The following is a 13,284-nucleotide window of genomic DNA, read 5'->3' on the forward strand; positions in this document are numbered from 1 at the left end:
AACTTCATGATTATTTTCGTAGTATATGTCTGATATATTTATAATAGAAATGTAGAAAATAGCAAAATTGTGTTGTTTTAAAATTGGGAACAAGTACCGACCGGCCCAGACATTGTTTTATTGTCTAACTATTAACTGTCATTTTAGCTCTATTTAGCTCTGCCGCATTCTTGTCAGTTTGTAAAGACCGCAATTACTATCAGTCGAGTAGGAAAAACCTTTCACATCAACCTTCTAAATGTTGGGTCTTCTTGTTTTCAACCTCATTATAGCTTACCTTGTTAAATAAAGGTTGAATTATAAAATACATCTCCAATACTTTACAAATCTATTAGTTTGGCGCATTTAACTGTTGTTGGGATTATCTATGAACGCCCCAACTTGATATTTCTATGGGGCAAAGGAAGGTTTTCCTATCTTCCCATTGTGCTGTACGTGAATGCAGCACCAGACCAAAGCAGCCGCTTGTCGAGGTTTGTTGCCAATGACGGTCGCCTGACGCCTGCTAGCTAAAGTCATGGCGCTGCTCAAACAAAGTTGTTGTGTAGCTGGCCGTTTCTCCACAAACCATCTATGGCTGAGTCCCAGATGCATCCCACATGTAAGTATTTCCACTGCTCGAATATTCTCCAACTATCAAACATTGACGGTATTGGATATCTATAACGGGTACCGTCTGGTGCAAGCCTGATCACGGGCCTTGAAGTACTTAACGTTATGTTTTGTAACTCAGCTGAAGTGACAGTAATGGCTGTTTATAACGCCCCAAATAAGTGGCATGGTGCACGGACTTGTAAGCATTATGACGTGTATGATTTTACGAAGAGACTTGTGAATCATCGAGTCCTTGCTCTGTGATGAATCATCGAGTCCTTGTTCTGCAGGTTTACACTAGCAGTCTGACAGCTGTGGAGAAATCCTCCTCAAACCGGGCTGACAGAAAGAAGGAGCTTCTGGGTGACGACGGGCCTGATCTACAAGACTTCATTTCAGGGGAATTAACGGAGAAAAACAAGTGGGAAGAGTACAGAGGCAACCTGAAGAGAGAGAAAGGAGAGAGGTGAGACGGCAGAGATATTGCAGCAGTGAGAAAGTGTTTCAGTTTCCTATTTCATCTGTGGGTGTATCAGAAAGGTTCAAGGACCAGACCAGATCAGACCAAGCCTTATCCACCAGACTGCTGAATTGAATCCCCTGATGTCTAATAAGTGGCATAGCTGTCATACTTTTAAGGGAAATTGTTCAAGGTTGCACGCTACCCAGGGAGATACTCATCCATCTTGTCTGACATTTGCAGTGTGGAGTAGTAATAATAGTAATGGTTTATGTTTTACTTAAAGTGTAATCTGTTTGCCCTATTTTAAGCTAGCTGGCCCACCTCTTCTGTAAAGCACTGCAGGACACCCTGCCTTTACATTTAATCTCTACTGTTGCATAATCTTAATAGATTCACTTGAATCTGTTTTATTTTACCAGGAAGTTGTTGTGTTGTCATTGGTTAGTCCACACAAACTTGTCAGCGAAAGAGAGTAAAGTATAAAAGAGACAAGTAACCGTAAACAAACAGAATACAAAACTGTAACGGAAAGAGCAAACCGTAAGAATACATGTAAATACTACATAATGATATATGCTTGTATGTACATTATGTGTGCCTCTGTACACTAGGTATTGTTTGTATTGCATTAGAGACCCAAATCAACTTTATTGGCCAAGTATGTCTACAAATACAAAGAATTTGACTCTGGTTGTAACTTGTTAGTTGCTCTAGATTTACAGCAACTGACTCGCTAATAGTGTCACACTTTGATAATCGTAATCGAATCAAATCGAATCGTGAGACCAGTGAAGATTCACACCCCTAATAGATACAAACACACACACATAATGCATACAATGCAACAAGTCAAGTTTTATGTCGTGGATGTGGGGTGTATCAGGGTGATGCAATCTTGTGTAAGTCCTGTATTTGATCTACACTACACTTTACAGAGGATCTGATATAGTGGTGTGTAGTTTTAGTTCTAAGAGATTGTAATTGTTTTCATATGATAGTTAGTGGGCTGACTGAGCAGCAATTTCTTTCCTCACCTTGAAGTTTTACTGCTGTATTAAAAAGGGCAAAGCAAATCACAGTATGATAAGAACTCGCTAAGGCATCTATCACTTTTTAGTATTTCATTTTGGGCAATGTTGCATTTTGTTCAGTAGGACATCTTTAAGGTTTTATATGTACAATATTTCTGAATCCTTTATCTATAAAATATTTTTTGTCTGTTGAATTTTCACGAAAGCTACAGTGCATACATACAGTGATAAAAGATTGTATCCACATCTCCTACACCTACAGTGGTGAATGACTCTGCTGCTGTTTTTGTGACAGGCTGCGCCTTCCCCCATGGCTCAAGACGGAGATCCCCATTGGAAAAAACTACAACAGGCTGAAGAACACTCTGAGAGACCTGAACCTGCATACAGTGAGTTGTGTAGACAGGTAACAAGTTAAAGGAATAGTCTGCATAAGTTAGTGGAGAAATGCAGATGCTTCAAAAATCATGGGGGGCATTGACATTAAAAATGTTTAGTTCGACCTGTGCCCTTTGATGTAAGGATCACAACAAATCCATTCAATGTTATTTTATTTGTCATATTTAACTAACTTTATTTATACTTAACAGAGCTTAAACAGTAGAACATGCATGGGGGAGACAAAAAAAGTTATGTTTACTTGTATGAAAGAAGAGGATTTTTTTTCTATTTTTTTTTATTAATTTTTTTACATTATTCATTAAAACAGAATAGTTGTTAGCTTGTATTGAATTTTGACTTATGGCATTTTGAAACCCATACGCAAAAGAAATACTTGCTTCAACTATATCCTTCAAATACATGGGCTTAAGGGATATAGTGAGTTTTATGTCTGATAAATACTTCTGACACTGAAGACAAGTCAAATAAACATGTCAGTCAGTTCTTGTGCAGTTTTTAGACTCTGTTTTTTCTCAGGTGTGTGAGGAGGCCAGGTGTCCTAACATTGGGGAATGCTGGGGAGGAGGAGAGTACGCCACAGCCACAGCCACCATCATGGTAATCCTCCTGGCACACTGTGACTGAATTTTACTGACCGTTGGGAGACAAAAAAGGCACTTTGATATTATCTCTGTGTCTAGTAAATATGTACGTTTTGTACAGTTTCACATAATTTTATAAATATATCTAAAATCCCTAACTCACACATTTAATAAAACTATACCTGCTGCTTGTGTATTAGTAACATATCACAAGAGATACATATCTGTACAGATGATTTGCTCCAGTCCTATGACCTACATATAACTAAGTTGTTTTTCCCCCTGCTCTCTTTATATGTAGCTGATGGGGGACACATGTACCCGTGGGTGCAGGTTCTGCTCCATAAAGACCGCCCGTCGACCTCCACCTCTGGACCCAGACGAGCCCTACAATACAGCCAAGGCCATCGCTGCCTGGGGACTGGACTATGTTGTTCTCACCTCAGTCGACAGAGATGGTAATTTCTCCCTAACTCTACCTAATTCTTCCCAGGTGTGACTTTACACCATTTTAAAAGGTTTACAAAAAAATTTAAATATACACAAATTCTAAATAACCAACCAAGAGATTTGTCAGCAGTGATGGCATGTAAAGCCACATGTTCCTTCCCCCTCCCCCACAGATATTGCTGATGGAGGGGCAGAGCACTTTGCTAAAACTGTCTCCAACCTAAAAGAAAGGTACAATATAATCTCCTATTGCTTTTGGCTTCATTAATATCTATGCAAAATAACAACTTTTGTCATCCTCATTTTAGGGACTCTCAGATCCTGGTTGAATGTCTGACCCCTGATTTTCGTGGTGACCTGGCAGCAGTAGAGAAGATCGCCCTGTCAGGGTTGGATGTGTATGCCCACAATGTGGAGACAGTGCGAGAGCTGCAAAGGTACTGACTGAGCCTAAACACATTGCATCTGTATTATACCAGCTGTTACTATATTGGCTGTAATTCTTTTATAAGATGATGAATTCTCAAGGCTAGAAGCTGAGCATCTAATCTATGTTTCAACATTAGGAAAAGCCTAAAGGCTTTGACTTCATCAGCCCTTTAGTCTCATTTTAGTGGCTTCTGATCAGCCACCAAGCCAAATAATATCAGGGTTTTTGAATAATGAGAACGTCTCTTGTAAAGGCATCATTAGAAAATGGCAGACAACACACGTTTTATCCTTTGCACAAAAGTAAAATGTATTTGCAGTGATATGCAAGAGCACTGTAAAATGTGTCATGTTAAGCTGCTGTATAGCAACGTTTAAAAGTCACCAATCACATGTTCTAATGTAAATACAAACTTTACAGCTTGTGTCCTTACATGCACAAGCTGACTGGTATAAAATCTGATTTTATATTTTTAAAAATACTGTATGTAGTGAGTGTAGTTGTTTTACTCTACTTGGTTACAACTTCGCCACAAGAGGAATGCCAGTCATAGGCAGAAGGACAGTAAACACACACACTGACCAGCAGGGGGCACATCACAGGCAGAATTTTACATTTATATAATACTTAATTCAGTACATTGTACACATTTCCTCCAGGGCAGCATTTCAGGCTCACAAATGGGTTTTTGCTTTAACCCCTGCACATCAGAGACATTTCTATTAGTATTTAGGGACGACACAATGTAGAATCATTTGATTGTTAATTGCTTCTGGTAATCTGGGTATACATTTTAAGTATAGGGGTATATATTTACCTTTTTGATTATTTCAACCAGGGTGTCTATCTGTCCCATCTGTTCAGGTTTGTGCGTGACCCCAGAGCGAACTTTGACCAGTCTCTGAGTGTCCTGAAGCACGCTAAAAAGGTCAAACCAGCTGTGCTCACCAAGACTTCCATCATGCTAGGACTGGGCGAGACTGACCAACAGATACTCAACACATTGACTGGTGTGTACACATAAGCATACTTCCAGAAATGTTGACAGAAAGTACAACTATTTCCTGACCACACTGTTCTGGTGATGTTGCAGAATTGCGAGAGGCAGGAGTGGACTGTCTAACACTGGGCCAGTACATGCAACCCACTAAACGCCACCTAAAGGTAACATATTACACTTTATGCAGTATTTCCACATTTACTAAGAAAAATGCACATTTGGTAAATTATTGCACACTGTGACAATGTGTGTTTGGGTCTAGGTGGAGGAATATGTCACTCCAGAGAGGTTTGCCCACTGGGAGAAAGTTGGGAATGATATGGGATTCATGTACACAGCCAGTGGGCCACTGGTGCGATCCTCCTACAAAGCAGGTGAGAAATACACCTTGCACAGTTTTAACACACACACAAAGTTATGGATGGCCCAATTTATCCCAGTGACATACAGGACGACTTTATTTGATTCGACAATTACAGAATATTCAGATTCAGCTGAAACTCATTAAAAGCAAATCAGTGCATAAAGAGTGCAACAGCAGTATTAAGAGTCAATCCACCCAAATTGGAACAAAATATATTTTCTCACTTACCCCCAGTGGTATGTAGACATGCAGATGTGTTTGGGTTGAGATATCTGCCTCTGAGACATAATACAATGTAGGTGAAAACAAGGTTGTTTATGCTGAAAATGTACATTTAAAAATTCAGCAGCAGTAACATCTTTTGAAAATAATGATCAAGTAGGTCCAATGAAAACTGTTTAGTGAGGTCTGTGGTCTGTCCAGAGTAACCGGGACATTTTTTCTACTTGGAACTTTGAGATCTCAAAACATCAACAGTTAAAATGCTAATTATTTGTGTGGCTATGAAGTAAGTGTGAGGATTTGCATTTTTTTTTAAATTGGGTGAACTGACCCTTTTTTAAATTTGAATGCAGTGATCAAGACTTTAGTTTTCTCACAAAGCTCTTTTAAGCACATCACGATAATTTGAAACCAAAATAGGTCATACGTCAGGTTTTGGTCACTGGTTACGTCTAGCCAAAGCTATATTGTAGTTGTGTACATTATTATATATCATACAACTTAATAGAAAACATCATGGACAGCAAGGTAAATGCATTTGTTCATTTAGTTCATATGAGTCAGACACAATATATATTTTTTCGTAATCTGTCTTTTCTCTTTACAGGCGAGTTCTTCCTGAAGAATCTACTGAAGAACCGAAAAGAAGAAGTCACTATAGCAGAATGAAAAGCCCCAAACCAGCAGCTTCTAGGGGCTTTCTCCCTTTAGTCTCATCCCTACTGTACCTATAACTATACACATTAACAGTGACAAAATCAGCGTTTACTCCTGCCGTACCATAATGCATCATTGTAAGCTGTAGCGCAGGAAACACTTTTACCAAACTTAATATGTAACAAATTAACAACCTGGGGTAACAAGAGGGCAGGTAGCAGTGAGAGTACAGAAGTGACATTAGCAAGACCTCACGTAAGTACAGGGACCATTCTGTTCCTTTTCATGCAAGTTCTCCAGCTTTCACCTGCGACAACCCAAAGGTCTAACGTTTTAGTGAGAGGACATCAATGAGAACAAGCAGCAGTTAGAGGCCTGCAGATATGTAGATAAACTACAGACTCTGTCCATATAACCCTGCTAGGAGAAAATACAGCCTAGTGATAGCAGTAGCTGTAATTAGCTGTCTCTGCACCTCAGGGGCCCCTAAATCAAATCCACCGTGAACTCCCTCCCCTCAGGGGCCCTGGACTTCAGGTAGAGTGCGACTGATCTTTAACCACGAGCTCTTTGATGTCTGCTGCTTCAGGACTGATTTAATGAAGCGTTTAAGAGAGGTATTTTTTTGGTCTATGGGTTCTTGCAGTGGCTTAAATTTCAAACAAATCTATGGTTGCTGAAGACTTGTAACACTGTTTTAAATTTCTACTACATTAGAAAAAATACAATTTAAGCCCAAATTGGCCTTTTGTTAAGTACATAAGTATAAAAAGAGGTACTTTTGATATCTGTATAGGATAAAAAGCCAATTTGGGCTCAAACTCCTTTTCTAATGTAAAATAATTTAAACTTTACACTTGTAGAGAAAGATGTGCGTTTATTTTGCACACTAATTGTTTAGACGAAACAAATCTTTAAAATGTACATTTATATTTAAAGAATTAAAACTCATCAGCCGACATTTGCTGGTTGTAATTTGTTTTTCTTTCTATTTGGAATTATCAACGGGCACAAATTGAGGACACACGTCGCATTTTATTGCATCTCCATTTTCAGTAAACAGTCAATGATACATAGAGCAAATAATGATTCAACATACAGTAAGATTTATAAAAATATTTTTTAAAAATTGTATAAAATAGTTTTGCAATTCAGCAACACTACTTGATTATCTAGTACATACTGTCAGAAAGTAGACTCACAATAAAAGTGTTCATTTGGAATAGAGGTGCATCTATGGCTGCATCTGAATGTTTGGTTGACAAATGAAATGTAGAAAATTAACCGTTTATTGATGGTTTATCACTAAACCTCTTCCAAAGATTTGTTCACATTCATGGCTCACATTCACACTATATTGGACTGAAGGCTCAACTTCTTCCTCTCAGACTCACTCCAGGGGAGCAGTTAGTCACACTGTTTTGGCCTTTTTTGATAATTAGGCGTGTACCAGCAACAAAAAGGTTAAGAGGAATGTGTTGCATGTTGTGTATGAGGAGCTGAAGTGAGTTTTAGACTTTGGCTTTCTTGGTGGGAGGTTCACTGGCAGCGATGCGAGGACAAGCAGCTGCTGGAGTGTAGGGAATTCGTGTTGCGGTCACTTTCTTACCAATGGTCTCGATCTGTGGACAGAAAAAGCAGCAAAATGACAGAAGTCAGTTCACCAACTTTGATTTAGTATGAGATGTGTAACAGTGCATTGTGTGGTGTGTTTTCTTTCTGTCTGCTCACCTGGAAGCCAATGTTCTGGAGGTGAGGGTGGAGGTGGTCCAGCACTCTGCGACCATCAAATATAAAGGCTGGCTTCAGCATCTTCTTGTAAATCTTTTCATAGTCCAGCTCCTATGGTGGAATTTGGGAGTTATGACGACTTAAAAGTTTTTTTTTTTTTTATTCCAAGATTGAAGCAATTTATAAAGATGGTAGGAAAACAATGTGCGATTGTGACCTTAAACATGTCCCACTCAGTGCAGATGACCAATGCGTGTGCACTCTGGCAGGCCTCGTAAGGGTCTGAGGTCACAGTCACCAGCTCAGACACTAAGAAGGAGAAAACAGTGAAGAGTTGCAGGTTCTCATCTCAGCTAGTTATCAGTACAGCGTAGCATTCAAAAGAGAGGAAATGACAAATGAAGAATGATTTTCTTTAAAAACATTCAAAACAAACCATTCAGCTTAGTGTCAATTAAAATGTATCAGGAATGACGTGTGCATTTTTAATTTGCACCTTTTTGATATTTTATATTTGCCCCATACCAACAATTTCCCTTGGGATAAAAAAAAGAAAAGAAGTTCTAAATTAAATTAAGCCAGCAAATGTTCATCTTTTTTTTAGGAGCTGAGACCGCTGAATTATTTGGCATTTTTCCTAAACCTGACTAAAATATTATCAAAACAAGTTGACAATGTTTTTGTGGGTAGTACTGGAAGCTGCCTAGGGGTTTAAAAATGGAGTCAGCGATACTAATCCAATGCACAATTTTTTACAAATTCAGCGGACATCTCACGGTCCGCTTGCTGTGCACTGAAAAATTTAAAACCAGTGTTCATACACAGCCATGTAACCACTGACCATGCAATCACAGCCTTTGTTGCATGTCTTCCCTCTTCTTTCTCTCACCCCATTTCCTGTACACTCAGCTATATCTGATGTAATTAAAAAGGCAAATAAATTCCCAAAAAATATTTACTAAGTATTTTACAAAAAAATACTTTGCATAAATGCATATGAACCTTGGTAAGAATACCCACCTCTTTCTGGGTTGTCCTCTGAGATGTTGGGCTGGGAGAGGTCATGAATTATTTGTTCCTTGAGAACTTTGGGGTCGTAGATGAACAGCTTGGCGCCCTCATCCATCAGATACTTAGAGATGTAGATACTGGAAGACTCCCTGGAGTTGCGACACACACGACATACAGATCATAGTTCACCACAGTATGTTTGCAGGAGTAAAGTGTGATTGTACAAATAATCCTAGGTTAATGATCAACATAAGGCTGTTGAAAAGAAATATAGAAGAAAATGACAGCGGTGACAAATGTCTACAAGGAGGTGATGAAATGAGACTAACCTTGTGTCACCTGTGTCTTTTTTGAAGGAGAAGCCCAGCAGAGCAAGCTTTTTACCAGTAACAGTGTTGAATAGGCAGTCAATAATCCTGCAGGCAAACCGCCGCCTTTGGTACTCATTCATGTCAATCACCTGAGAAAAATCACAAACCGATTAGAGAAGGTGAATACAGCGAGCAGAGAAAAATTAGGTGCTACCGTGTGTGGTGTAGTTCTTACCTGCTGCCAGTAGGAGGCTACTTCGGGCAGGTTGAGGGCCTCGCACAGGTACACCAAATTCAGCACGTCCTTCTGGAAACAGCTTCCACCAAAACCTGACCAGGGCGTTAAAGAAGCAAAGCGATAGAAGGCAACACTTAATCTGTGTTTTAACGAATACAACTTTACGTAAAAGCTCACTTTAAACACCTTTTGGATGCGCTTCTTACCTACGCTGGCTTTGAGAAACTTGCTGCCTATTCTCTGGTCCATACCAATTGCCTTGGCAACCTCCTCCACATCGGCCCCAGTGGCCTCACAGAGAGCACTGATACTGTTGATGCTGCTGATCCGCTGTGCCAGGAATGCATTGGCTGCCTACACAAGCACACATTATTTGGTTACACTTTACTTGAAGGTATCTACATAAGAGTGACATGATACTGTCATGAACATGTCATAAACATTATAAACAAGTCATAAAGGTTTATGACATAACGCTTCTGTCAGACGGTTTTTGTCATGACAAGTTAGAGTTAGGGTTAGGGTTCATGTGTTCATGACAGTGTCATGTCACACTTATGTAGATACCTTCAAGTAAAGTGTTACCTCTTATTTTTTTGTTAGATTGTACTTATGACAACTACAAAATAGTAAAGGCCACACAAAGGAAACATTTAGTGATAGTCAAAGCAAATTAATCAGCAACTATTCTGATAACCAATTGTTTTTAGTCATTCAAAAGTACCAAACATTTCCTGGTTCAAGCTTCTCAAATGGGAGTTTGATATTTTTCTTTGTCATATAAGATAGTAAACTGAATATCTTTGGGTTTTGGACTATAGCCCGACAGTTTTTGAATATAGTTATCAATATCTGGGAGTGTAAAAAATAAAAAATGTATTTAAACATAAACGCAACAATGATTTTATAACAAAATAATTAATTAATTGAGACAATTATAATCAAATGAAATAAAAATAAAACAATGAAAATGATTGTTAGTTTCCGCCCTACGCTCACCAGTTTGGACAGCTCGGATGACCACGTGTTGGTGGTGATGATGCGTGCTTTGGGGACCCAGTGTTCGTAGACGGCACACAGCGCTCTGATTGCCTTTTGACCTTCGGCTGTTTCGTCTCCTCCAATCAGGACGCGGTCTGGCTCCTTCAGATCCCGCACGGCTGTTCCTTCTGCGAGGAACTCTGGGTTGGACAGCACCTAAAGCAGCGGCACAACAACTTTAGAAACTTGCAGAACAGATATCAGTGTTTCATTCTTATTCAATAATACACACTTGTAGGTTGAGGCTGGGCTTGGTGTTGGCATCAAATATCCGCCTAATGCTCTCAGCAGCTCGAACCGGGACGGTGCTCTTTTCTGTGACAATCTTGTAACCATCCGATACCTCCACGATCCGCCGGGCACACGCCTCGATGAACTTAAGGTCAGCCGCACGACCCTTCCCCATCCCATAGGTCTTAGTTGGGGTGTTCACCTGTGGGTGGAAGTACAACCACTCCCATGAATTCATTTATGTGTCATAAATGTCAGATTTATATCCGACGCTGTGTCGGGAAGTGTGCGAGGGGTTAACTGATGGACTCACAGAGATAAAGACGAGGTCTGCGTCCCTGATGGATGAGTCTATGTCTGTAGAGAAAAACAAATTTCTCCCTCTGCATGATTCAACCACCTCTTTCAGACCCGGCTGGAGTGGGAGGAAGAGGGAAAACCAGACAGGGAGGGTGTGTCGGTCAATGTGTAGGAAAAACATGGCACAAACAGTTAGGAATGTAATACATATTCTCAATGAATGGTCCTTAACTGCCCTTTACCCTAGTCATGATGATGTAATACCTTGTGGTAGTGGTTGACGTAGAGAAGTTGCAACACCGAGCAATCTGGAACTAATTTATTTAATTTATCCCACTATCGGAGAAATGTTGTACAAAAACATTGGCTGGAGCAGTTGCCTAGCTTAATCTACTTTTTCTAACGCGGTTATTAAGTTTAAAGGTCCCATTACATGGAGCCCTTTGGATGCTTTTATATAGACCTTAGTGGTCCCCTAATACTGTATCTGAAGTCTCTTTCGCAAAACCATGGCTTTCAAAAGAGCAAAGTGGCAGTTGGTCGGTCTCCCCCCCCTCCTCCTCCTCCTCCTCCTCCTCCTCCTCCTCCCTCTCTCCCCTCTCCTCTCTCTCCTGCTCAATAGCTAAAGACACAGAAATGGCACATACTAAGGAAAGCTCATTGTGGGACTGGCTCTAGTGGCTGTAATTCTGCACCAAGGCTGAATTTCGGGAAAGATACTTCAGATACAGTTTTAGGGGACCACTAAGGTCTATATAAAAGCATCCAAAGAGCACCATGTCATGGGACCTTTAAAGTTTTATTATTCATACCTTCAGCTCAGTTTTTTTGAATAAGTACATTGATATGATACCTCATATATGGGCAGAGTGTCCGAGTTCCAGGCTTTGATGCGGGACTCATTGACATCCACGACGGTCACTGTGATCTCCGGACACATGTTGGCGATCACACTACATGTTGGGCCTCCTACATACCCAGCACCAATACAACAGATCCTCTTTATCTGAAACATCTGCAAATGTAAAGAGACAAGAGAATACAGAAAAAAAAACATCTTAAATGAGAGAGTACATAAACATTTTACTACAGAAGTTTTAAATAACGTTCTGAATTATAGCCCGGCCGATTGGGTTTTTGGGGCCCGATAGTACTGATAAATATTGATTTGCTCTTAAAGGCAAGACTCCGTCTTAACCTTACATTTCACCGTGCTAAAAAGGTGTCAACTTTAAAGGAAACCTTGATTTACTACGAAGAGCAGAGCTCCATCAGAAAAGTTGAGCTTGCTTTCCTTCTAACACTTTGATCTCGGTTTCTAAACCATCCTGTTCAAGCCTCCGAATGTCATAGCTCACCAACTCATCAGTACTTACCAGTCGCCCCGTTACAGCCTGGTAGAAAATAAAGAGCCTTTCATTGCAGCTCAGCCACGTCTTACAGAGATGAAAACTGACCTTTTATCCCAGATACCTTAGCTACTTCACGTTAGCAGTGCTGCAGAGCAAGTGGCACTGTTTGTATGGTAACATATTACGCGCTAACAGGACCATAAGTGCGCTAGTTTACCTCTTATTTCCTATTGGTGAGTGAGAGAACTAAACACAAGAAACAAATGAATGGACGTCTATAGTGAAGCAGCTAGCTAGCAACTCTGAGCTAACGTTACATTACCTCTGCCAACTCGACAGTCAGTCAACTTCAGGAATGCGCAGATTATGTTAGCTCCTCTCTTTAACGTTAATGTGTCGAAATAGCCGTCGGAACACCGGAGCCGGTGATCGGATACAAACGATGTTAAACGTCTTTAACTAAAATGTAAACTAGTGCTCGACGAACAAACTCACAGCACCAGCGTTTCTCTCACAACTGTCTCCTGCACTACCTTTACCTTTACGTACTTGTACACTACAGTACACTACCAATCCAAGCAGCCCAGGAGACACTTCCGGTGTGTTATTTTCAGAGTAAAAGCACAACATGATTCAGGGTCCTCTCCCATTCATATAAAATATAAGCAACACTTTTCTGTATAACGCAAAACCATTTTTAACGCTAGTGGAGCTTAGATTAAGTAAAAGTTCTGCATTGGAAAAAAATATTACTATAGTCAGAAAAATGTACACAAAGTATTACAAGTACAAGTACTAGCTAAATACCGAAAAATGGCCTCTGTGACGGACTATTATTTATAATATCATTCGATTACTATTACTCATGCATTATT

General features: G+C 39.9%; 2 protein-coding genes across 3 annotated transcripts; one reads left to right on the plus strand and one right to left on the minus strand.

Moving 5' to 3' along the window:
- The first annotated feature begins 410 nt into the window (after positions 1–410).
- lias (lipoic acid synthetase) lies at positions 411–7,155 on the plus strand. The gene is made up of 11 exons (XM_028566519.1): positions 411–601; positions 885–1,060; positions 2,384–2,477; positions 3,007–3,087; positions 3,373–3,529; positions 3,695–3,752; positions 3,830–3,958; positions 4,816–4,961; positions 5,045–5,115; positions 5,214–5,325; positions 6,145–7,155. Exons 1-11 carry the CDS (start codon positions 518–520, stop codon positions 6,204–6,206), a joined length of 1,170 nt encoding a protein of 389 aa, XP_028422320.1. The 5' UTR covers positions 411–517; the 3' UTR covers positions 6,207–7,155.
- A 54-nt stretch (positions 7,156–7,209) lies between these two features.
- Positions 7,210–13,007, minus strand: ugdh (UDP-glucose 6-dehydrogenase). 2 transcript variants are annotated; one of them, XM_028566501.1, is made up of 12 exons: positions 12,732–13,007; positions 11,911–12,072; positions 11,071–11,172; positions 10,759–10,959; positions 10,485–10,682; positions 9,692–9,839; positions 9,483–9,577; positions 9,266–9,396; positions 8,946–9,085; positions 8,143–8,234; positions 7,926–8,036; positions 7,210–7,816 (listed from the first exon to the last, which is right to left on the minus strand). In XM_028566501.1, the coding sequence occupies exons 2-12, from the start codon at positions 12,070–12,072 to the stop codon at positions 7,706–7,708; spliced, it is 1,491 nt and encodes a 496-aa protein (XP_028422302.1). In that variant the 5' UTR covers positions 12,732–13,007; the 3' UTR covers positions 7,210–7,705. The 2 variants fall into 2 exon arrangements, with proteins under 2 accessions (XP_028422302.1, XP_028422308.1); XM_028566507.1 differs by having other exon boundaries at positions 12,949–13,004.
- Between the last annotated feature and the right edge of the window lie 277 nt (positions 13,008–13,284).

The sequence above is a fragment of the Perca flavescens genome, chromosome 2 (assembly GCF_004354835.1).
Source record: "Perca flavescens isolate YP-PL-M2 chromosome 2, PFLA_1.0, whole genome shotgun sequence".
NCBI classification, from domain to species: domain Eukaryota; kingdom Metazoa; phylum Chordata; class Actinopteri; order Perciformes; family Percidae; genus Perca; species Perca flavescens.